At 41.8% G+C, this 26,179-nt stretch overlaps 1 protein-coding gene across 2 annotated transcripts in view; it reads left to right on the top strand.

The window, feature by feature from the left end:
* Window positions 1-24,347, top strand: part of disp1 (dispatched homolog 1 (Drosophila)) — an 88,599-nt gene extending 64,252 nt beyond the window's left edge. For both annotated transcript variants that reach the window (XM_062411717.1, XM_062411718.1), the window contains 8 exons: window positions 15,254-15,283; window positions 15,788-15,911; window positions 16,109-16,236; window positions 18,332-18,426; window positions 18,871-18,968; window positions 19,092-20,681; window positions 21,543-21,806; window positions 21,955-24,347. In XM_062411717.1, coding sequence (XP_062267701.1) covers window positions 15,254-15,283; window positions 15,788-15,911; window positions 16,109-16,236; window positions 18,332-18,426; window positions 18,871-18,968; window positions 19,092-20,681; window positions 21,543-21,806; window positions 21,955-23,754 — 4,129 coding nt within the window. In that variant the 3' untranslated portion in view covers window positions 23,755-24,347. The remainder of the gene's footprint in view (window positions 1-15,253; window positions 15,284-15,787; window positions 15,912-16,108; window positions 16,237-18,331; window positions 18,427-18,870; window positions 18,969-19,091; window positions 20,682-21,542; window positions 21,807-21,954) is intronic.
* The last annotated feature ends 1,832 nt before the right edge of the window (window positions 24,348-26,179 follow it).

Here is a 26,179-nt window from a genome sequence, read left to right as displayed (position 1 = left end):
CAAAACATTAATCCATTTACCAAGATTAGCTCATTCTTTAGCTGCCTTGATTTTCTATTTTGAGAACGATCAAAAGCCTTCAAGCCCCAAAAGCTGAGGAACAACTCAGCAGGTTCTGTTAAGTGTCTAAAAAAACAAATTCAGAGATCCATTGCATATGAGTCGCTCTTTTCTCCCTCTCTCTCTCTCTCACTCTCACTGGGTCTGTTAAAGGCATTAGGAACATGTCTGTGACTCTGCTGTAAGATTAGCTCTCACAGCCATTTCATGTGTATTATTCAAGATATGAAGGGGGGTGTCTTTGACATGTCAGCGGTCTGGGTCAGGTCAGTGAGCCGTCAGGTTTGAAAGGCCTCAGGAGAAAGCCTTTAAGCCAGTGTGGAAATGGCTGGACCCCAGTTGTGCGACTGAATGTGTTGCCACTCATGAGCTCTGAGTTTCAAAACTCGTAGGAGTAAAAGTAAAAGTAAAATTTAGCACACATTTATTTTGGGTTTAGTTTTCTGATTCAACTTTTTGGAAGTCAACCAGTCGCTGCTGTTGACCAAAAGCTCGGAGTTTGCAATCCAGACTTGTTAATCTGGAGTTAAGTAGACACACTTAGACCAGAGCCACAGTTTCAAGACTGTACTTTGGGATTAAAGTGCACACTTTAAAAAATGTCATTATGCGTAGCTTCAGGGCAAGTGAGGTTCAGCTAACCTGCTTCTACCTGCACTGATGACCCCACATGAGCCACCAAACAGCTCACCCCCACTCAACCATCCAGGGTCAGGTCGAATATTTAACCTCACTCATTTCCCTCCTGGAGCAAAATGTTTCTGCCCTCCTCACCGATACCTCTTGCTGCGCCTCTAGTTGTTTATGGCAACCACAACGTTTGGTTTATATTCATGTCTTGTCAGATAGCGAGAATTCCTGTGTCTCACTCCCACCGACGCTGCCTCAGGAAAGGTCAGCTTTTATTATCTTGAGCAAGTTGGAGTGGTGTATTTGTAGGCTGCAGGTGGTTTGGTTGCTATGACGCATGGGAGAAACTGTATGAAAACATGACAAGTCCAAAGTGCTGAGCAGTTCATCATGTGTGATTTAGCAACTTTTTATCATCTGGATGGGGCTAAATACTTTTGGTGGACAATGTTCCTGCACCTTCCTGAGCTCCATATACTGCAAAGCCTTTTATTGTTAATTTCTATGTTGTTTACACCAAAATACGAATCTCTAGATTTTTCTTTACATACTGTTTGTCTTATATTCTTTCTCTCTATCCTTACCACCCTTATTTTCTGTGCCTCAATCCCTTGCTCTCTGTCAGACAACCAGTATCTGAGAGTGATCTGCGTGCTCTGCATTTGAGGGTGTCAACTTGACAAGGCTTTGCACATTATCAAGAATAACAACTGTATGCAAGGCCTTTGAAGGCGGTGTATTGTCTGATATTTCGGTCGCCTGGACGAAATAAGTCCTTCTGGTTCTTATTGATGAGATTTGCATTGCTTCTCTTCAGAGCTACATTTCCATTGAAAACCTATGTGAGTGCTGTGGGTCTCCCCTTATGTGAGTCCACTGTTGAGTTTCAAGGTGTTATTTTATCAAAATATTCATTAGGATTTATAAATAATAGTAATAATACAATTTGTACATATTTAACACAAAGTAGAATGTGCCGCAGAACAGAAAACTAATTATCAGAGTGCCTAGAGAATAAAGGTAATTCTAATTCTAATAGACATAAAAGAACAGAAATAACCTGGCACCCAAGTAAATTCAAGAACATGCCCCCTGAAAAAGATTTTAGCTGACACTTAAAAGAAGACTCCAAGTCAGACATCCTTATTTCCTTGCAAAAAACATGTTATTTTGCAATGGTCCGTGAGATTGAAGTGTTATTATTTGATTCAAGTGCAGCAATATCTAGTTTTGTTTCTATATCTGCCAGTAATGTTTTTAACTGCAGTAGAAATTTCAGTAGTTTTTGATGTAAGCACACAGGAAACTAATAGTTTTTTGAAGCTTGTATAGACGCTAATTCTGAAGATCTGCAATAATGTGAGTGAGTGTTGACACACAAATTGGAGTAGTTAATCAGACAAACCTGCAGGCTTTGTGAAGGGCAACACTCTAAGTGTGGAGTTCTAAGATTTGTTTTTTTACAAATGCAGTATACCAACAAACGCACACTCTGTTTGGAATTCCCTCTGACACTGAAACTACAGTGCCTTGCATAAGTATTCACCCCCTTTGGACTTTTCTACATTTTGTCATGGTATAACCTCAGATTAAAATTTATTTCATCGTGAGTTTATGTGATGGACCAACACAAAATAGTGCATCATTTGGAAGTGGGGGGAAATATTACATGGATTTCACAATTATTTACAAATAAAATCTGAAAAGTGTTGAGTGCATATGTATTCACCCCCTTTACTGTGAAACCCCTAACAAAGATCTGGTGCGACCAATTGCATTCACAAGTCACATTTGCAAGTCACATAATTAGTAAATAGGGTCCACCTGTCTGCAATTTAATCTCAGTATAAATACACCTGTTCTGTGACGGACTCAGAGTTTGTTGGAGATCATTACTGAACAAACAGCATCATGAAGACCAAGGAGCTCACCAAACAGGTCAGGGATAAAGTTGTGGAGAAATATGAAGCAGGGTTAGGTTATAAAAAAATATCCAGAGCTTTGAACATCTCTCTGAGCACCATAAAATCCATCATAAGAAAATGGAAAGAATATGGCACAACCGCAAACCTACCATGAGGAGGCCGTCCACCCAAACTGAAGAGTCGGACAAGGAGAAAATTAATCAGAGAAGCAACCAGGAGGCCCATGGTTACTCTGGAGGAGTTGCAGAGATCCACAGCTGAGGTGGGATCTCTGCAACCGAATCTGTCCACAGGACAACTATTAGTCGTCTACTCCACAAATCTGGCCTTTATGGAAGAGTGGCAAGAAGAAAGCCATTGTTGAAAGAGATCCATAAAAAATCCCGTTTGGAGTTTGCCAGAAGCCATGTGGGAGACACAGCAAACATGTGGAAGAAGGTGCTCTGGTCAGATGAGACCAAAATGGAACTTTTTGGCCTCAATGCAAAACGCTATGTGTGGCGAAAACCCAACACTGCCCATCACCCTGAGCACACCATCCAAACAGTGAAACATGGTGGTGGGGATGCTTCTCTTCAGCAGGTACAGGGAAACTGGTCAGAATAGAGGGAAAGATGGATGGAGCCAAATACAGGGAAATCCTTGAAGAAAATCTGATGCAGTCTGCAAAAGACTTGAGACTGGGGCGGAGGTTCGTCTTCCAGCAGGACAATGACCCTAAACTTTCAGCCAGAGCTACACAGGAATGGTTTGGATTAAATAATGTTAATGTCTTAAAATGGCCCAGTCAAAGCCCAGACCTCCATTCAATAGAGAATCTATGGCAAGACTTGAAGATTGCGGTTCACAGACGGTCTCCATCCAATCTGACTGAGCTTCATCTTTTTTGCCAAGAAGAATGGACAAACCTTTCCATCTCTAGATGTGCAAAGCTGGTAGAGACATACACCAAAAGACTTGCAGCTGTAATTGCAGCGAAAGGGGGTTCTACCAAGTATTGACACAGGGGGGTGAATACTTATGCACCCAACAGATGTCAACTTTTTTGTTCTCATTATTGTTTGTGTCACAATAAAATTTATTTTGCTAGTACTCTGCATGTTTTGTTGATCAAACGGGAAAAAGTTTATTTAAGTCTATTTGAATTCCAGTTAGTAACAGTACATAATGGGAAAAAGTCCAATGGGGGTGAATACTTATGTAAGGCACTGTATTCTGTGTTGAACAGGGATTTTGCTTCATGCTTTCCTCTACACAGAACCCACAGAAGCAGGTCAGAAAGAGCTTTTTCTTCCCTCAGGGAACCGTTCATCACCAGCTTTGACAGTTAAAGACTTTAACATGAATATTTTAAGCATTTAGCTCAGTTTCTGCTTCAGAGCAGATAATGAGTGTAGCAGTAACATAAGCTGCTGTACTCGTCATTATTTGTCTGCCACTGCAGGGAGATCACAGAACAGAATAATTTACAAGAAAAAGGGACATTAAAAAAAAAATCTATAATGTGAAAGCAGAGGAAAGGTCTATGTTGGAGCAGGTGATGGGGGGGTGCATCTCAAGGACACCTCTGCTGGTTGTAATATAGGGATAATATGTGACCCTGAGGGCCCCTTCACCTTCACAGTTAATCTGCAAGGAGAGAAACAAGCAATCTGGGTGTCTTAAAAGCTTGTTTCTTGTCCTTTTACTCTGTTGTTTGTTGCCTCTTTATATGTGTCAAGTTACACTTTATTAAACTCACCTGAGAAGATGAGATTGTGTTTGGAAAGAGTTTATATTGTGTGGCCCCTGGGGTTTGTGTGAACGCTCTGTGATAGATAGCTACTGACATCCTGTGTCTAATCCCCTCTGTGCTGCAGCAGAACAAAGACAGCTACAAGGTTAGGGCAGGATAAATGTGTGATGCATACAAACATTCAGTAGAAAACAAAGATTTACAGCACAGGGATGATTGTTTGGATGATTGTGCGTTCTGTATTTTATAATTAAATGGAATAATTGAACACTACCAATCAGTCTACACTCGATAACCCTTAATGACAAAGTGAAAAGGGATTTTTGCAAATATTATAGAAAATATTACATTTATATAATTCCCATTTACCAAGTATTCTGTCCCTTGTTTATAGCACTTTAAGTAGTAGTCCGTTGTATCCCGTTAACCTTACAATTATTGAGATGTATCCAGGACAGGATTCATCAACACTCCAGAGTTTTCAAACCCTCCAGTCACTTCCTGGTAGGGTTTTATCTGTCACAACATATCCTTACCTAATTTGTCACATTCCTACGACATGACTCTTTTCCATAAGAAAACAAATGGCATCAATCTAACTGACCAACAGTGTTGAATGCAACATGAGTGAAAAGTGTGACCAACCTTGTTGCTAGCAACTGTTGTGAATGTAAATCCAGCATATTTCTATAGCACACACATGTATACGTGAATGGCCATAATAAATTGGATTTATATGACACCTTTGAAACATAAAATATATGGATTAATGAAGCACTACCTTAGGGGCTCTTAAACATGTTTTCACTTTGTCACAAAGGGGTTTTCAAACAAAGATAATATTAATAAAAAAATGATTTACAACATTACATTACATTATTACATTACATGTCATTTGTCCAAAGCGAGTTACAATTACTACACTCAACATTCATGAGGGGCCATGCATAGAATGCATAAAACGTGACTGGTTCTAAATACTAAAATAGTAATTTTCATCTCTGTGTGTAGTTCTCTTGTGGTGCTCAGTCGTACGCTACAGTTCCTGTGTATGAGGCAAAGCCCATAAAGATAGCTGTCGCGGATCAAAGTCCCATGCTCTCCCATAAAGCATGATCAAAGCCCCTATTGAGCACAGCGTTGTCATAACTTCTCATAAGCTGGCCGAGCAGCTCGCCAGGCCTCAGCTGGATAAAGATGACTTGTTGCTCCTGCCTGGTTAAGATTATTACCACACTGTGAAGGGGATAAACCACTACATGTGTCCAGACTGGCAACGTGTAGTAGACTTTGTGAACCTAAATTGTAACTAAGGGACATTATCCATACAATCTATACAATAAAACAAATATATATTCAGGATGAAATATTGTGTCAAATAGTAAAGGTGATTGTCTGAAACCTCTCTAACTGGTTGTTAGCAAAAGTCATCATTTCAAGTTTTCATTGTAAATACTGTGTTGTGCTTTCCCTTTAAGACCAACGAGGTTCGGTGCTTTCGTCCTAAACAGGAGCTGTTTGTCGCTGTGGCGGCAGAAGGCTCACAGATAAAAAGAAAGAGCAGTGGCCACTTGGAGTGGGGGGGGGGAGTGGCCTGGTGCGAACAAGCCTTTACTCTTATTCCAAATCAACCGACCAAAAACATCGTCACCACTCACAGAAATAACTGAACCACAGTTACAGCACATTGACACCAGCATTGGCCCTTATCACCAAAAGTTCTCTTGACACATTTTTATATCTGTGGTGTATAAAGAGCCGCCTTGAATGCACTCATTCACAGTGAATCCTGCAGAAGATCTCCTGCTGTGTTTCAAAAAAGGGTCATTCTGATATTCTGGAATTTTTTTTAACTTCAGAGCTGGGCGGAGATAGTCCGGTAAAAGTCTGGAGCCTCTCACTCCGACATTTGTTTTTTCACAAAAAGCCCCTCCGGAGAATGTCTGGAGATTATCCAGAGTTCAGTGCGTGTGCATTGCCAAATAATACATTGTTTTGAAAGCTGCGAGTCTTCTGATTATATCTGTGCAAAGTGTTTTAACATCCCTGTATCGCAGTAACAGCTGTTGGCATAGAATTAGTTCAGACTTGTGGCTGCGGCTCCAAACTGTTTTTCAAACAAAAGGTTAAACTTCAGGCTTTATGTTTCCTTTTTATGCCAAGAAAAATGGGTGAGGCAAAACCAAACTGTCATGTTTGTGACTCTGTAGATTTGGTTCATTATCTTTCTCTAACTCTTAAAATTTACTGAGTTTCAAAGGAGACCAGCATGTATTTTAGGTACTTAAGTTTCTGGCTTGTGCACAAAACTGTGGGGTGTGTTTTAAGGGTTAAAACAAACTGACGGGGGTGATTATAGATGAGCACAACATTTCAAGTGGTTCAGAGTGACATATTGCCTCAAAGGGACCATTAGGTTCAGTTCAAGTTCAGCTTAAATTCACTTAACAAAAGTTTGGCTTCAAATATTTAGGTAATACGTGTTGTAAATCAACATTGTATCACTTGGACTTCACTCTAATGTAGTACATGCAGCAGAATGGAGCTGCCATTTTAAAACAAAAGTCAAGTTTTGAATAAATGGAAACTGGCACTTTATTCATTCACACTAGTTTGATTGCAGTCCATCGACCATACCACAGGCTAATTATGCTCACACAGGACTTTTCACATTTGTTGTCACAGAGTAAGCTAACACCTTGTTGAAAAAAGTTGTTGATTAACAGTCTCATGGTTTTCTGTTATTTTTCTGACTATGACAAATCCCCAAAACTCCACATGATGCTGGATCTTTTGTAGCCGTAATTATAAGGTCAGCATGGCTTTGTTCTCAAGTTTCCCCCTGGATTTCTATTAATGAGTAATCATTTTTACAATGCCCTCTGCTAGACCTTAACACAAACTAATTGAAATTATCTAATTTGTTTCTTAAAGGAATCATTTACAGAAAGATTCAAATTCACTCATTATCTTCAAACGCAGACAAAACAAAAAACCCAAGAAGTGCTAGATTAATAGTTGTCATTGCATTTGTTACCAGAATTATTTTGGCATATTTATTCTTAATGGAATATAAAGAAAACTATAGATAATATATATTAGCATTTATATAATAAGAGTTATTTATGACTATTATATTCATGGCACTGGCAACACATATGTTTTCAGATAAACAACACTTTGTGAACTTTTACTTGGAATTTTCCAGACACCTCCATTACCAACACAGACACACACCTTCCTAACAAATGCACACACAAATACACAGTGTCTGTCCCTACTCACAGGAGTAGGGATGACAGGTTTTGACTCAACCATCATCATTAACTCTTCTGACCTCTGGTCCTCAGCTGTCGCCAGGTCTCCTGAAATCATCTTGGTCAAAATAGTGTCTGATATCATCTTTGTTCCATTTCATCTTCATGAAACACAGTTGATCTTTAAGTTGCTAATGATAAATGAGATGGGAGCAACAGGCACAGCTGCACCAGGCGTCTTTTTATCATCAGACAAGTCTGAGATGTCACAGCTCCAAAAGCAGAAAAGCAAACAACATAAAAATCCTGCCATACAAAAGGTTGGCAAATGATCGAAGAGGGAGTGCCAGAGAAAAGGAAAGAGAAGAAGCGTTGACCCCTGCAGCTATAACGCCCTTAGATGGCCCATATTCAGACAAAGCAAGAACAAGTAAAAGCACAGAGGAAAAAAGATTTATGGTGTGCGATGAGGTAATAACAGAGGAAGAAAAGCGGTGCAGAAAAATCTGCCTTTTCTTTCCCTACTTTGTTAATGAATGACATCAAAAGAAGCGTCAAACTGAAGCTACAGGCTGCCATTGAGTGAACATGAGATCATATGTCAACACAGGAAGGTGGAATTAGTGATTTAAGGGAATTTGTGGCAACACAATCCAAGTATGATGACAGTAATGTGTTTGTTATTATGGCTTCTATGGACTTTATTTTAATTAAGACAGTGACTTTGACTGTGAGGTTCAAGTGACTTTAAGCTTTGAAGTTGTGATAGTGTATTGGTTGTGTGGCCAAGGACTAGTATCCTGTTTTGCCTTTGGAACAGTGTATTCAAAGTACTAGAGGGTTCATTGTTCTTTGTCTTTTTTTTTATATTGTGACTTTAAATTCAACTCATGCTGAAAAAGTAAGTTGCCAAATCTCAAAATTGATGTGCTCAAATTGTACAGTCCGATCATCAAGCCAAGCTCCTTGACCCATCGACTCCTCCAGACTTCCAATTGTCGAGGAAATAGAAGTTGATTTGCTTTCAAAACTACGGGAAAAACCTGCTGGCTTGTCTATATGTCTCATTCTGTGTGCCAAAATGTAAATATATATTTAAAACAGATTTCACATTTCTCTCTGGTATGTCTTTTGTGATCGGAGGAGGAAACCTCAAACAGGCAGGAATGATGTTGCAACCGCTCAACCAATCTCATGTCGCTATGTCCCAAAAAGCACTGAGTTTGAGGGATTGTCAGATATTCAACTAACTGTCCGGCGCACCTTATCGCCCCTCCCGTTTCCCTGTGCACTGCACAACACACAACAAACTCATGCGTCTCAGAAATGGGGCCAAAAGCATGCTTAAATTGCATTAAGCATAAGACTTGTTACTTAAATAGGTCACTGTCTAAATTGTCTCTCAAATGAAACATGGCGACTTTGCCTAGACGCGTGTCTTCATCTTTTATGCATCGTAAACACTGTTTAATTGAATGAAATGACTCATCTCGTTTTAATACAGTGTCTTGGCTTTAACAGGGGAACAAGCTGCCTATAATAAATGGGCTTTTTATCAGTGCAAGACATTTCTCTGTCTGTACTGTCGGTCATGTAGTTCTTTGGTTTTTGTTCCTGTCACTGTGACCATGTTCAATTAGATCTCCTGCTCTCTGGTCACTGCTCAGCAGGTGTTGTTGCACTTCTTTTTTGCCCGTTGGAGGAAGTTAAAGGGTCGTCGGTGCAGAGACAGGTGTAAAGGATTAGTTCAAAGTCTGGGGGTCTTCTAAGAAAGCCTGCTGCTCTCACTGACCACACATAACCATTTCTGGCTGGCATGCTTAAATTGCACTGAACCATGCAGTGTGAGGTTGGCAGGTTAAAAAGGATTTCTCGATTCATTCCATTCCTCTGGAACGAAGATTCCTTCTGGCACTTTTCTCCTTTTGCAGACGGTCGTCTTTTCTGCTGTAATTATAGATTTTGATAGCACAGGATCCAAAAAGACGTACCCCCCCTTTTCAATCCTTGCCTGAGCACAGGGCTGGATCTATGAGCTCTCGTTAAGATGTGACTTGGAAGAGCCCTAATATAGATGTCATGCTGACTGACAGCTTGTAACTATTGGCTACGGTGCTCAAGTCCTGCCTGTATGTCTGGAATTTGTGCGTACCCGTATTTCATCTCCCAAGAATTCAGGGGAATGGCAGGTGCAACCAGAAAAGGCTATGCTCACCGTCTATTCAGCTATTGAGAACAATGTCCTCCCACACATGTTACCACGTAGACAACAATTTTTCAATTAGATTGATTGATAACTCTGAAATGTATCAGCAACTGTCTTTCACACAGAAAACAGAAATTCAGGCGAGAGCCCAGTGTCAACTGGGATTGGCTCCAGCCCCCCCCCCCCCCCACAATCTTCAGGCCATACGTCTTCTTTGGAAGCCGGACATAAAATCTTTCTGTTTTCATCATATCTTCACAAATGGCACATGACACATGAGGCATGTGTTTGATTATGGAAACATAGAAGCCTATGGTTTCTCCTCTAAGTCAAATGCAGCATCTAGACACGGCTGGTGTATGAAAATGTACCCATGCTCATACATGATGTTGAATGTACACAGGGATGAGTAACAGAATCTCCTCTACTCACTGGTTATTGCACTTAAACTCTGGTTGTGTTGCCCTCCATGTCATAATGAGTGTGTCCCCAGCTGACCTCCATTTAAACTCTGTGTTTGAACAGCACTGGCCTGATCCAGTGTTTATTGGAGGCCTGCTGGAAACACGATGCCCTGTGAATCACACTGTGTCGCTGCTGAAGCGAATGTGACAGGTCCTCCTGTAACTTATCACCAACACTGATCCCTGATTTGTGATGCAACAGTGGCCTTAAGTTTTGAGATATTCTTTCCTTTTTTAATGTTAAGGTTTTGGGGAGGTTTATTAGAGAAAATATTAAAGGCTTATTTATATTTGTGATAGATATACATTTAATGTGCAAGACTGTGTACATAATTTCTTTATAAGAGTGATGGAACTACACATCCCAGAAAACATTGTGAATGACCCCCTCTCCAATGACTTAAATTAGTATAGTGTTGCGAAATATATTATGGTCTGTCTCTTGTTTGTAGGTATATAGCGTTTAATAACCTAGTAAAGTCATGCTGAATGATCCAATCACTACCGATCATATATAGCCTATATAGCATCATTTTCCCAGTTGTGGTAAACATTTCCCTGTTAACAACAAGCTCCAACAATCAAACGCGTCTCTATTACACTTAAGATTATGTATAAAATATAAATATATACTCAAAGTTTATCTGCTCTCATTCAGACATAAGGTTTAATTATTGAACTGCTTGTTTCACACGCCATTAGCTCTGCTGTGGTTTAATCCTTTACTCCTGTGGTTCTTTTTAATATTTACCGTCTTATTAATGTCATCCTGCTGCACACACAGGCTCACTTTGGGGGATTGTTAATATCCCTCTCAGTATCTGCTTTTTCCACAAGAGACGTTGTGTAAGCGCACACAAACTCACACCCAGGCCTACTTATCAGGCACAGTGCAGTGTTTTTTTGCCTTAACTAGTCTCATGATGTCATTCGTACGGGAGCGCTGGTAGCCCGGGCCTATTTCACGGCTAGGTCGAGCCCCTAATTGTGTGCAGCGTTCCAGCGAGGCACTAATCAGGGCGAGGCAGCCCCAGCAGCCTGACGCTTGACACTAATTGCTCCTGCTCAGACCTGAAGGCCTTGTTCATGAAATATTTACCCACCCATCTGTTGACAGTTAACCCCCGCCTCGTCTCTGATCCTTCAGCCCCCGGTACAGATAGAGACGCTCATGTTCAATAACAAGCACACAGACACACACAAAGGCCAAGTATGGTTACGTTTATTTGCATCACAGATGATCTACATCAATATCTTATGTTAACTGAAAACATCACATACTTATACAAACACTTATACTGCTACTACACTGTGTGTGTACAAACATCCCACCCCATATATCACACATACAATAAATAATCTCACACATCTATTTGCGCACATATCCTTGGTCCCTATACTTAATATTTGACATGCCATGCACAATAATCCTGCCATTAGTTCAATGAGGTAGGTCTATTGGTGTCCGGGTCACAAGGTTGTTTCTGACTGTATAATGTCAGTCTTGTGTCAGTTCAGATTGAACGATGATTGTTTATTCACACTACAGAGTGAATAAACAGAAACAATTCAAGCAGAAACCGCTACTTTAAACAAAATTGTGAAAAGGCCAAACCCCCCCTTTTTTTTCAGGTTTTTCTTCTTTCTTCTGTTAGAATTTCACAAACTTTGAATCAGGTTGTCTTGGTGCTTGTTATATTTTTGAACAGGGTCTCAGGAAGTACTCACACCTGTTACATTGTTTAACATGGTTTCAAATTGTAGTTTAGGGACCAAACCCTTGTGGTTTGATCCGGACTGAGACCACCTCTGAGACCACCAACTACATATTGTCATTTCGCTTTATCGAAACCAGTACAACAGTGGGAAACTGTGAGAGGAGACCCCCATGTGTTAAATTCATCAAGTATCCCCTCCCTCTATAGTCAGGTCCTTCAAGTCTGGCTGCTCAAAACAACTATAAACACTATTGCCTTTAGAGACTGTAAGAAAATACCAATGCCAAACCCATTCTCTGGTTCATTAATATACTGTACATCTCCCACACCATTTTGGAATTGACCAAATATTTCACCACATCTTACCCCAGCACTGCGGAGCTTTTAGGGCCTGTAAGCAGACACACATACACATGGTTTACTCTCAATCACACTCAGTCCCAAGTGCTTCTCTGTTTCTCTCCTCTGTCAGCGCAGCGATGAGTGAGCGGCTGGTGGTCTGTGTTTACCTTATTAATTAGCCCAGTGATCCAGAAACACTCTCCCTCTGGTAAATAGAATAACACTGAAAGGTTAGTCAGGGCCCGGAGGAGAGTGTAAAGAAAATAAGAGAGGGCAGGAGGCGGGGAAAAGAAGAGAGAGAGAGAGGTAGAGAGACTTGGATAGAAAGAGAGGGAGGGAGTGTGCCAGCATTTTAAGTTTGCTTTTGAGCCGTCATGAGTAGAAGTGATCAGAGTCGGGGGGGAAACCTGACGCGCTGGGTTGTCATGTTGCAGAATTTAGAGCCTCTGTGATCATCAGTCAACACCATGTCTTTCTTCTTCAACCACACTACCACCTGGCCTTTTCTTTACCCCTTTCATTTATATTTGAATCTTGGATGCACTGTAATGGAGAATCCTTTATTTTCTGCTTTTTGTAGACAACCGACAAATTGAGGCTAAAATCACAATCGAAGGACCAGATATTAATCTCATCTGGATAAATCTGAAATCAATCCCTTAAAACTGCTACGAAAAAAATCACATGACATTATGCGAGGAATAGGATAAATAATTACTGTTGACGGGACAGATTCTTGATCCATCTCATCTTCGTCGTTTTAAGAGTCTGGGCCCTAATGGCGGGAGCAGGTATGCTATGCATCTTTCCAGTTGGCTGAAGTGGATACAAATGGGAGCAGCGCAGACCAAAATTTAAAACAGGCCTTTAGTAGACAAATAGATATGCCTGAGAGCACTGTTATGAATCCATTCCAACTATTTCCAATAACTCGGCTCCTCCATTTCAGGCCACATATCTGTCCTGAGGTTCAAGGCCATACATGGAAAGCTGAGAGAGGGAAAGAGTGCAGTGAAAAGAATTACATTAGCAATACAGAGTTTTCCCGTGGTTACTAGTTCAAAGCAGGGCGGAGGAAATGTGGTTTTGATTTAGCATAGTTGGTTTAAAGTAGGTTAAAGGTCACTTTAAAAGTCCGCTTTACAGAAAAACAGCTTTTTTTAACTCATGAATTATTTATTGTGTTGTAGCACACAAGCCGCCCAAAGCTAAAATCCAAAAGAAGCATGATTTAATAACTCATGTTTTCACATATGTATCCAGATGCTTTGTGTGTGTGTACTTTTAGACTGTGCTCTAAAGGGGTGCCACTTGACATCTGGCTGTCATGTGAATGTGTCCAGTGAAACTTGAAGGGATTTACGGCCGTTCTCCCCCATGGAGTGAAATTCCTTGCCAATAGCTCGAGTTAATTTGCGCCTTCCCATTACCACTAATTACAGCATTCCAAAGATTTTACTCTGACGGCAAAACAGGCTAAAATACGACAACAACCCTTTTGCCTCTTTGGCCAGACTGCTTAAATCGCAGTTGCAAACGTCTTGAGTGCTAAGGACCCGATTGGCTGTGGACGAGAGCGACCACTGCGCTCACTTCCTGGTCCTTGGTGCCATTTGCCGGATAAATTGAGGCCGCTTTATAGTAGGTTTGTAAATCCAGCCTGTGATGCACAATAAAATGTTTTTTAAATAAAACTGAAGATTTATCTTTTACAAATTAGGGTTATCTGAAATTTAAGTGTTCCATCTGTGCTGCCCCCTCTACTCTGTGTCTGTGGTAAAGTCTAGCTTTATTGACATCTCAGTGAAGTGTCAACTCTACTCTCCCTCAAACCTCCACAACTGAAAATGCCCACAATGAGAATCCGGGCAGAGGATATCCAACATAGAAATAGTTTTTCCTCTTGTGATAAAATCTGTAAGTGGATATTAATCATAGCCACACAATTATATAAATAGATATATCGTGTGTGCTGTGAAAAATGTAACATCTATTCATTTCCTGAAATCTTTTGTATGGTTAGACCAATATTATCTAAGTATATTAAGTAGGTTTATGCCCTTTGTAAAACTTTTACTTTTAGGATTTTTGCAGATTTAAGGATATCTCAGGATCTCCTGACTTTTTGACCTTACTTCTTCTCACATACACCAGTGTCTCCCCCATTTAGCCTTTATCATTTATCTCCAGCAGCCCTGCTGGGATCACATGGCCATATCTGATTCTCCTACTTCCTCTTCTTCCCTCCTCCTCACCACCAACCGGTGTGTCCGTTGCTCACAGCATACCGGACGCTACTGCATGGCTCCCATGAGGAGCTAACGAGAAGTCCAGATAGACGTTAAGCAGCTGAAGGCTTCGCGTGCGTGCATGCGCGTGTGTGTGTTCCTATGCTTAAACCATTTTAAGCATAGGACGTTTTTGGAAAGTGAGGACATTTTTGACTGGTCCCCACTTCTTCAAAGGGCTGTTTAAGGGTTAGAATTAGATAAGGGTTAGGCATTTGTCTAACCATTGACAAATCATTGGGACCTTTGGTTTGAATTCAGTCAGAAATCCTTTAGAATAATCTTTAGCCCGGCAGGAATTTCTTGATCAAATCAATCAGTGTAAATGTTTATTTATTGCTTATGTCTTACATTGTCTGCAGGAGGAATATGTGGATAATAAAAAGAATTAAGATTTTATTTCACATCTTAAAAGGAATTTGAGTATTATGGTGAGATCACTGAAAAGTTTTGACAGCCGTGTCAGTTTTCATGTCTTCAGTGATCCTGTACAAAAAAGCGTGTGCTGCAGAAGGCAGATCATGAAGAGAAGATCTTGCTTAGAAGTCTCAGAAAGTCTGTTTTGGGTTGGCTATTGCTTTGACTCAAAAATATAAACCTGATTTATCTCCCTCTTTTTGTTTTTCAGCCCTGCAAGGCCCTTTCGATTCCCCAAAAGGTAAGACCTGCCAAAATAGCTTTCGCCCCTGTTGATGATCTGGATTGCAAAGCTCTCTCCTCCTCCTCCTCCTCCCTTTATTCCTGACATCCATCCATTACTGCTCCTGTGGAGCTATCATTCCTTAGTAGTGAGTCATGAAAGCTATTGATGGGAGTTGTGAGACTCGTTGTGTACCTGGCCTCTGTTACTCATGGGCCTAGAACTCTTCATCCCTGCATTATGCAATAGTAAATGCTGCTGCCTCAACTTTAATCAAGGAGAATGATCGATAGAGGATTAAAGCTTTTCCAAGGTTTTTGGGTTACAAAATCACATATTCGTTGAGTTTTGCATACAGATGAAGTCTAAGACCTGAGACTGCCTTTAATACGTACAATACAGTTAAACAGATAAAAGCCTCAAGCAAAAAGTAGAGGAAATAAGCAGCATTGGATATTTTACATCTTCTTTTCTTCTTACTGCCAGTTTGTTGAATAACTCCAAGTCTCCTCTTTGTTCCAGCTATTCTGAGCTGATAGCCGATTGGCCAGTTGTGGTGCTGGGGGTGTGCACAGTGCTCATTGTAGTGTGCGCCCTAGTGGGCGTCCTGGTGCCTGACCTCCCGGATTTCTCTGACCCATTGCTGGTGAGTGTAGACCTACAAGGCTCTCATTTCTGGATACATGTCATCCAGCCTCCTGCAACACAAAGCTTCCAAATAACCAGCCTCATCCCAGAGATGTAACATTGATGGTTTGATATTAATACTGGATAGTATGATATTGCAGTGTAATGAATGAATTTTCTTTTAAACACTTTGTATCCTTCTCTGTCTTCCCAAAGGGTTTTGAGCCACGGGGAACAGCCATTGGCCAGCGACTGGTCACATGGAACAACATGGTGAAGAACACAGGCTACAGAGCCACACTGGCTAACTACCCCTTCAAATATGCAGACGAGCAGGCCAAAAAGTAACTTCATGCAAATTACATTACATTTCATTCAGCTGACGCTTTTATCCAAATTGACTTACAATAAGTGCATTCAACCCAGAGGGTACAAAACCAGAACACCAAGAAACAAGAAAGTAAAATTTCTTCAAAAAAAGGGATACTAGATTGTTAGTTTCAAAATTTTATTCAAGGTATAGTCGGAAGTTTTTAATTTGCGGCGGACATCACATCTCTTACATTACCCACACAACGAAGAAAGATCAACTGTTGTTGTAGTTGAGTATAGGAAAATCTAAATATTTTTCAGTGTATCAATTGAAGGGTTTTTATCCAGAAATTGGATTATTTTTTTTTTTTTTATCCAGCTATTAATACTAGTCTCTTACTACCATCTCAGAATGTCCCTTCTTCTACAGAGGACCTGTAGACGAGGGTGGGAGACAGGGTTTGCGGGGGAGGAGAGTGTGAGAAGGATGAGGGGGGAGGAGGGGGCCGGAGGAGTTGAGGGATGCTGTTGATAGACACACTGAAAAGTCTGAATCCCCTCCTGAAAGAAAGGGGCACGATGTAGAGATATGTCCGTCTGCAAGGTCGTCCTCTGTCCTGTCAGGGGGAGTCTGTTCACTAATCAAGTGCAGGTCTTTGCGTGTTTGTCTCTGTCTGTCCCTCTGTCAATCTGTCCCTCTATCGTCTCTCTGGGTCTGTCTCTGTATGAGTGTTCATGCTCGATTTTAAATAATTGCTCAGAACTGATATGTTAATATATATGAATGAATATGTAAACACAATCTTTATTGATACCAGAATATTTTGATTATTGTGTGTCGCTGAGCTGAGATTGAATCACTTCATCTCCTCCACTTTGACGTGCAGTTTGAATGACATTGACGTGAGGTCACATCGTTCTGAATCCGATTTTCTATCCACGTGGCTAAGATTAGAAATTCAAAAATGCGGCTCCACTCTGCTGATTAAAAAATTGATCCTTTCAGCAGCAGCCCGTCTCTTGTCTCTTGCCGTTTTTGTCTTCCTCTCGGTCGCGCTCCACATGTCTGTCTGCAGATGTAATTGTGTACTTATACATGTACGGTGTACCAGAGGCCTCTGCTGCTGTCAGCAAGCTTCCCCCTGCTTCATCCCCTTTATCTGTCAACCACTCTGTCTCTCTCTCTGACAGTCACCTGATTGCTCTGCCTTTCCTGTTTGTAGCTCAGGATGTGCGCACGTACACACACGTATACACACACACAACACAGAGGGTCTGAGCCATAATCCTCGGTTGAAATACGCAACACACAGCACACAACACTACTTGGCTGCAGTATTATTATTGCAAGATCACATATTTCATAGTCCTCCATGCTCAATCAGAGCCACCATTATGATTATTATAATAATGTCAGGAGTATCCCAGAACTGTAGGGAATCATTCATCTGATTTTGGAGGGAAGAGCAATTACTGCTGCTTATTTCATCACCGAGCTTCAAATCCGCTTCCTTCGTTTTGTCTCATGCTGAGTTTTGGACATGTCAACGTCTCTGTTCACTGTTTGCCTAAGTTCATAAAAGACCAAGCGGGCTCCAACGGGGTGGGGAATCATGAGATGCTTAGGTGCTTTTCCCACTTGTAGGGGATGTTTTCATCTAAAAAATTCTCAAAAGCACACAGAACACTGGGTGCTGGACAGAATTAGTGAAAATCAGAGGACGAGAAAGACTGCACACCAATGAATTCTTCCATGAACTTTTTTGTTTAGCCTCCCAGGTAGCTAACGTTTCGAACACAGGCCCTCACTTAGGTCTGAACTGCCGTGCGGGTGACCTCGTGCTCCGACTTTGGGATTTTCATCTCAAGCCTTTTTAACATTGTTTAGTTTATGATAAATTATCTTAAATATACTCCATCAATGTGAAAAGAACCATAAAGCTCAAAGAACAATACATGCATTGTCAAGGACTCAAGGTCCCAAACTCTTATCTATTGTTATTTTAACTAACTGCTAAACTGAAGATTATTTCTTGACCAACCTTTTCAATGTTGCCATTGAGGCATTTTTTTCATAAAGTTTACATCTGAGTAATGTTAACATTGCCAAACTTTGCTGTCTTGCAGTCACCAGGAGCCCCGGTGGCCAGAGGACCACTTTGACAGAGACAAACGATCAGCAGAGTGGGATTTCAGCAAAGAGTTTTTCTGTGATGTGCCAGGTACTTTTCTTAAATACACCGACATACAGCAAAACAGGTTACGGGTAAAACTGAAGCAAAACCTTTTGAATTTCCACGCAACTCCCAAAGGAAAAACATTGTGTTCTTTAAAATAATATATATTTTAAAAATCGTATTTATTATTAGTATTCATTTATTGATGTATTTTTTAAAAGACTACTGACAGCACAGGGGGCCCTCAGATTTCACTGGCCCTGCCCTTGGAAATGCCTCTGTCTTATTGGACATGTACTTTCCACATATGAGAAAAAAAAAATATTGATAACTAAATACTAATTCTGCCCAAATGAGTCACATTAGTATGGGCTAGTGTTCTGCTACTAGTTCTTTTCCGGTCTGATTGGTTGTCTCTTATTTCCCAGCTATTCAAGTTTCAGGGAAACATTTTCTTCCCTTAAAGTAATGACACTTTATTTAATGCAGGTGACAGTTACTCTCGATTGGTGTTCACATCAGCTGAGGGGAAGAACCTGTGGAATATTCAGGCCATCAAATCAATGTGCAACCTGGACAACACAAGGGTAGGTACATGAGACAGCACAAACCTTGATCATGGTCAGTACTGAGTGATGCAGTATAAGTCATCATTAGTTTATTTCTTTCTTTTAACCCACTTGTGTGTTATTGTTTTTTCTTCGTCTCAGGTACGTTCTCACCGGGACTATTGGAGTCTTTGTCAGCGCACCAATGACGCCTCCTGTTGCCCCAGCTGGACGCTTGGTAACTACATCGCAGTCCTCACCAACAGGTCGTCCTGCCAGAAGATCACTGAGCGCGATGTGGCGCACACGCTCAAGATCCTACGCTCGTGCGCCAAGTACTACCACAATGGCACACTGGCTTCTGATTGCTGGGACATGACCCTGCGGCGAAAAGACCAGCTGAAGTGTGCCAGTGTTCCCCGGAAGTGCACCAAGTACAACGCCGTCTACCAAATCCTGCACTTCCTGGTGGACAAGGACTTCCTCAGTCCCAAGAGCTTGGAGTTTCCTCCGCCTGTGCTCAAGTACAGCATGCTCTTCTCCCCCACAGAGAAAGGAGAGTCCATGATGAACATTTACTTAGACAATTTTGAGAACTGGAACTCGTCAGATGGCGTCACCACGGTCACAGGGATCGAGTTTGGCATCAAACACGACCTCTTCCAGGACTACCTCCTCACAGACACAGTGTACCCTGCCATAGCCATAGTGATCGTCCTAGTGGTCATGTGTGTGTACACGCGGTCAGTTTTCATCACACTAATGACAATAATTGCCATCATCAGCTCTCTGATTGTGTCTTACTTTCTTTACCGAATGGTCTTCAACTTTGAGTTCTTCCCCTTCATGAACCTCACGGCTCTCATCATCCTGGTAGGCATTGGTGCCGACGACGCCTTTGTGCTTTGTGATGTGTGGAACTACACCAAGTTTGACAAACCCCATGCCGAGCTGTCAGAGACAGTCAGTGTGACCCTGCAACATGCCGCCCTCTCTATGTTTGTCACCAGCTTCACTACTGCTGCAGCATTTTATGCCAACTATGTCAGCAACATCACTGCCATACGCTGTTTTGGTGTCTACGCTGGGACTGCCATTTTGGTCAACTATATCCTCATGGTGACATGGCTCCCAGCTGTGGTTGTGCTACATGAGCGCTACCTGCCCACCATGTTCACCTGCACCAAGCCTCCGCACCCGCAAAGTGGTTATTGCACCCGCACTTTTTGGGCAGGACTCTGCCAGAAGGCCAACAAATGCCTGTTCTCTGTTTCTGAGGCATCCAGGATCTTCTTTGAGAAGGTGCTGCCCTGCATTGTCATCAAGCTGCGCTACCTCTGGCTATTCTGGTTCCTCGCCATCACCGTGGGCGGGGCCTACGTAGTCTGTGTCAACCCAAAAATGAAGCTGCCATCTCTGGAGCTGGCAGAGTTTCAGGTGTTCCGATCTTCGCACCCGTTTGAGCGCTATGACGCAGAATACAAGAAGCTCTTCATGTTCGAGAGGGTTCACCATGGCGAGGACCTTCACATGCCAATAACCATCATCTGGGGGGTGACCCCTTTGGATAATGGAGACAACTTGAACCCCAAAAACAAGGGGAAGCTGATGCTGGATAACACCTTCAACATTTCCAGTCCAGCGTCTCAGCTGTGGATTCTCAACTTCTGCCAGAGGCTGAGGAACCAGACTTTTATCTTTCAGTCAGAGGAGCAGGACTTTACCAGCTGCTTCATTGAGACATTCAAACAGGTCAGTGCTGCATGTGCACTAAATATCCAAAAGTATTACAGTAGTAAGTTCAGTGCCAGTTCTAATCCTGGCAGTTCTCTTGTTCTGTGTTAAAGCTCTGGAGCTAGTTCAGAATTATTCTGTATCATTAGTGTCAACTCCTCAAACAGTTCTACAATATGCTGTCACTGCTAATGTCTGTGTGCTGGGCATTGTGTACAGTTTAAGGAGCAGAGTGAAGTTAGAAAACTTTGTGTTTATCTGACTTAGTTTATCTGCAATGAAGATTGTATAGTCGATGTTTTCTTTCAAATTAAATTTTTATTTTTTACTGTTCACTTGTGGTTTATATATAAGTTTGAAAGATTTACTGAACTGCTTTAATTTACATACATTGACTATTGGCTATTTCAGACGTCTATTAAGAAATCAACCAAACCTTCAGTCCCAAGCTCTCAACCTTTCCAAATAAAAGCCCTGTAATTCAGCTGATATACAGCAGTACAGCAATTGAATTGATGTTGTGCTTATACTGAGTAGACAAATAACTTAAGAGGAAGTGATTCAATGAATGTTGTTACCATGACACAGATCAGCACCTGACAATGTTTGTGTCAGTCCAATATGGTGAAATATAAATATCTAATCATATTATTATTATTATTATTATTATTATTATCATCATCTAAAAATGATATGGATGCTATCTTGACAATTGTGGAAGTAGTCAGTATATGTTTTCAATATGACCCCAGTATAATGCAAATTCCCGAATGTGACCTGATAAATTTACAAGTTTTTGAATGTCTGAAGTTTAAAAAAATGTAAAATGTAAGTGTCATGGGAGATAATAAACTGTTTACCTTTGCCCGATTTTAACAGTGGATGGAGAACCAGGACTGCACAGAGGGCTCTGTCTACCCCTGCTGCAGTCAGTCCACCTTCCCCTACAGGCCTGAGGTCTTTGAATTGTGCATCAAGAGAGCCATCATGGAGCTGGACCGCAGCACGAACTACCATCTGGACAGCAAGACCCCTGGGCCTCGCTTCGATATCAATGACACCATCAGAGCCATAGTGTTGGAGTTCCAGAGTACCTATCTCTTTACACTGGCCTATGAGAAGATGTACCAGTTCTACCTCGAGGTAGGCCCCATCATATTTCATATTTCATGTTCAATTGTGAGCATCATTTGCACACAAACGCTCTGCTAGCAGCGACTTGTACATTTTTGGGTAGACTTGCTCAGTACGTACATGATGAGTTTTCAGACGTGAATGCTTTGTGGTTTAGGTGGATGCCTGGATCACAGAGGAGCTACGCCACGCCCCTGCAGGCCTGAGTCACGGCTGGTTTATCAGCAACCTGGAGTTCTTTGACCTGCAGGACAGCCTGTCAGACGGCACGCTGGTTGCAATGGCGCTGTCCGTGGCTGTGGCTTTCAGTGTCATGCTCCTGACCACCTGGAACGTCATCATCAGTCTATATGCCATCCTGTCGATTGCTGGCACCATATTTGTCACAGTGGGCTCCTTGGTGCTCCTGGGCTGGGAGCTGAACGTCTTGGAGTCTGTGACCATCTCTGTGGCAGTGGGGCTGTCGGTGGACTTTGCAGTCCACTACGGCGTGGCCTACCGCCTCGCTCCAGAGCCCGACCGTGAGGGTAAGGTGATTTTCTCCCTCAGCCGCATGGGCTCTGCAATCGCCATGGCTGCACTGACCACCTTTGTTGCTGGGGCCATGATGATGCCCTCGACAGTGTTAGCCTACACCCAGCTGGGCACGTTCATGATGCTGATCATGTGCATCAGCTGGGCCTTTGCTACCTTCTTCTTTCAGTGCATGTGCCGCTGCCTGGGACCTCAGGGCACCTGTGGGCAGATTCCCCTGCCCAAAAACATGCAGTGTCAGGCCTTCACTGAGGCCACATCCACAGTCCCCTCAGCTCAGGGGAAAGGCTCTGGCCAGGCCAAGTACCAGCTGGACAGCAGAGATGGGCAGGTGGAGCATTATGAGTTGGAGCCGCTGGCGTCCAGTCAGAAAACTCAAGACAAACCTAGAGATGAGGATGAGGTCTGTACTAAGCTTTATAATGGAGTCCCGCCACACCACCACACAGCTCCTTATTCACACATTCATTATAAAAGCCAAACTGAGTCTGGGAGAGCTGGCACTGAGAACGGGTTTGTAGCCACACTGAGCGCACCTTCCAGGTGCCTGTATTCTCAAAACACGCCCTGCACCTGTGGGGACCCCACTACTCCTCACCCGTCTCAGCAGTTGGGTTCTCCATCCTGCGCTCAGCCTCCCCAGGACTCTACTTCCTGTCCTCCCACCCCTCAGCTCTTTCCTCACTCAGGAAACACACCATGCAAACAAAACACTTCTATCTTACCTGCAAATGTGGACCCAGTCTACACACACATCGAGTGCCGCATGCACTACATACACTGTCACCCCACCCACTTCCACCACTGTTCACAGGGAAGAGTGGCCCCTAGACAAGGACCTGTGCACAACTGCCATCTCAGGAAGTACTGCATCCACGCTGCAGACCTGCAGGCTGGTTCAGCCAGAGAACAAAGGTCCACAGGCTCAGCCTCTGGCTCAGACTCTGCTGGACAGGATGAGTATCAGAGACATGAAATAAGTCAGTCAAGTCTTGACCAAAATACCAGCGACAAAACCCAAACGCAACCTCACCCTCAGTGCCCCTCCCCCTCACTGGACTCATCGCACACAGCCTGTCACGAAAGACAGAAGACGAGGGACAGAGTCCATTGTTGTGGTGATAACCACGTATCCATCACGACTGCAGAAACAACAACCCGATTGGATGCTTGTTGTCAAATCCCTGGCAACCAGGAGAAGCTTGAAAATATTTCCGTCACACGGGAGCAAAGTGTCAAAAAGTGCAAGAGGAGCTCCAAGAGTGAGCGGGCGTCCTCTGCCTCTCCAAAGAAGCTCTACTGTTTTAACAGGACGTTGAAAGTGAAGTGCAATTCAGCTTCAGAGTTTAACGTGCCAAAAAGTGAAACCAGCGTGCCTCCTATCGCAATAAACACAAATCCCTCATCTGAGAGCTTGTGTTGATGATGAGCGGATATTTTGATCTACTTGATCCAGAACAAATGGTATATGTCCAGAAAGAGAAACAACCTACTCAGTGTTTTTGTGCAATGAGACAGTGTTCGAGATGTGTTGGCTGATCAAGTGCCTCAATGTGTTTTATCAACCAGCACGGACCCACTTAACAATCTGTTTACATTCTCTTTTTTATTTGTACTCACCTTTTCTTCACATGACAGATTCTGTGCTTGATTTTACAGTGAAACACACACCATTGATATAAAGCTATATCACAGTGGGAAATAAATGTTCACTTTTTCTTCACAAAGACAACTCCATTGAAGTAAAGTGTTCAGTGGACAGCAGCCATTTGCACCGACAGGAAATCGTACAGTAAATGTTGTGATATTGTGTAATTATAGATATATACGTTGTCAGATACGATCGCACCAACTTCATCTAGAACGTGGCAGATTTTACAAGCTGATAAAAAAAGTCATTGCCGGACACTTTTTGTATTTTGTGGGAGCAAGTGTTGAAATCTCTATGTTGTGTTCAAGTCTCCACATGCCTCAGATAAAAGATGTACTTTATGATTAAAATGTCTTTTTTTATCACTATTGTCCTGCCGTCTGCTTTTGTCTGCTCTTTCTGTCTTGTCTACAAACACACACACACACACACACACACAAGACACACAACCAGGCCATGAAATGAGATGAGGCTAATTTCAAAGCAGGAATATCTTTAAGCATAACAGTGTACACCCGTTTCATTGTCTCATAACTGCTGGCGCCTCCAGTGATATCTGTTACATCTGGCCAGGACAGTGCCCGGATTTAAACGGGTCTGCCTGCTCTCTGGGCTCATGTCGGCTTCATTTACACAAGACTAATGGATCATATTTTATTACTGGTTGTGATACAGATCTCATCTTCTCAAGCCTGCAAGTCAGAGAACATCATCAGGGTTCCTACACAGGAACTGTTGACGTTTGAAAATGGGTTTGGGAATTTCCCTTTAAAGAAAACAATTATTTTGGGAAAGGTTTCATATATTTTTACAGAGAAAGCTGTGAGGGGGGGGGGGGGGGGTGAGGCTCATTCAATGTATTGTATAAAGTAAATGTAGTTCTGTGACAGCAGTCGTCGGCACTGGTTTAGCTTGTATGAAAAACTGGAATTTTAAATGAGTTGTGTAACATCAGAATAAACCCTCACATTGTAATAAACCTTTTTCATATCCAAATGAGTTTTCACAATCAGTGTTGAAGCAGCCTTAACTAACATTTTACAATAAAAATAGAGCAAATTATTTAAGTGTACGAAAGGTGTCTAAAAATTATTGAAGATGATCACTTGAATCTCCTTATCCATACATGTGTACTGAGCTTTAGTGTGTCTCGTCCTGTTTCGGTTTTTGGGCCTGTAACTCACTCTTGTGGCTTTTTTTTTTGCAAACTATTTTCAGTGAAATTTTTTGCATTCATAAATATCAGTTTCCAAACTTCATTAATTTTGTTGTCATTAAGATCTCACCATCATTTTTTTTTTTCAACTTTAAAATTTCCAGGAAAAACCCTGTCTCGATGCAATCATTTAGATTTAGGTCACCTCTCCAGCTAAAGAGAATGTTTAAGGTAAGGTAGAACACCGACATAATTGAAGAAAAAAAGTCAAATCTAGAGGCACAGTTTTAAAAAAAAAATTCTAATTAAATAAAAGATTAAAAAGGGCAGAATAAAAGCAGTAAAAATGATTAAAAGAGGTAAAAGGATCAATCTGTACGAGGAAAAAATGAATAAAAAGGTCCTGGAGGATTATAAACTAAAAACTACGAAATATGATGACGGTGTGACCTTATAAATTTGCTTTGTTAAATGCACTTGTGAGTAAAAAAATGTACAAACCTGGTTTTAAACTTTTAAATGAAAGGAGCATTCCTCAGATCATCAGGCAGCTGGTTCCAGTGCTGGGCTCCTTATTGACTTACAGCTGCTTCTCCATGTGTAGATTCTACCCAGGGCACCACTAGCAGTCCACTCCCCGCTGATGTCGGGTCCCGCAGGGTTATATTGGACTAACATGTCTGCTATGTATTTGGAAGCAGCTCCATTCAGAGATTTAAAACTGAGCAGTAAAACCTTCATATCAGTCCTCTGGCTTCCTGGCAGCCAGTGTAGAGATGACCCACGCTGTTTGTCAGTTTATGATGCTAAATGAAAAGACTTAAACGAAAGTGTTAAAATAATGAAAACATTACTATTATTAATTTGATAAAGTATTATTATTCCTATTATGATGATGATGATGATGTAAAGCAAGAGTTATCTTCCTACTTATCACAGATATGTGTGAGATCGGACAAGAGTTTGAACAAGGGAAAGAAGCCAACTTTTTTGGGGATAATAAAGAAGTATAATTAGTATGAAGTTAAGAATACCATTGCT

The sequence above is a fragment of the Platichthys flesus genome, chromosome 18, assembly GCF_949316205.1.
Source record: "Platichthys flesus chromosome 18, fPlaFle2.1, whole genome shotgun sequence".
Classification (NCBI taxonomy): Eukaryota; Metazoa; Chordata; class Actinopteri; order Pleuronectiformes; family Pleuronectidae; genus Platichthys; species Platichthys flesus.
Note: the sequence above shows the minus strand (reverse complement) of the source record. Positions and strands in the feature narration are given on the sequence as shown.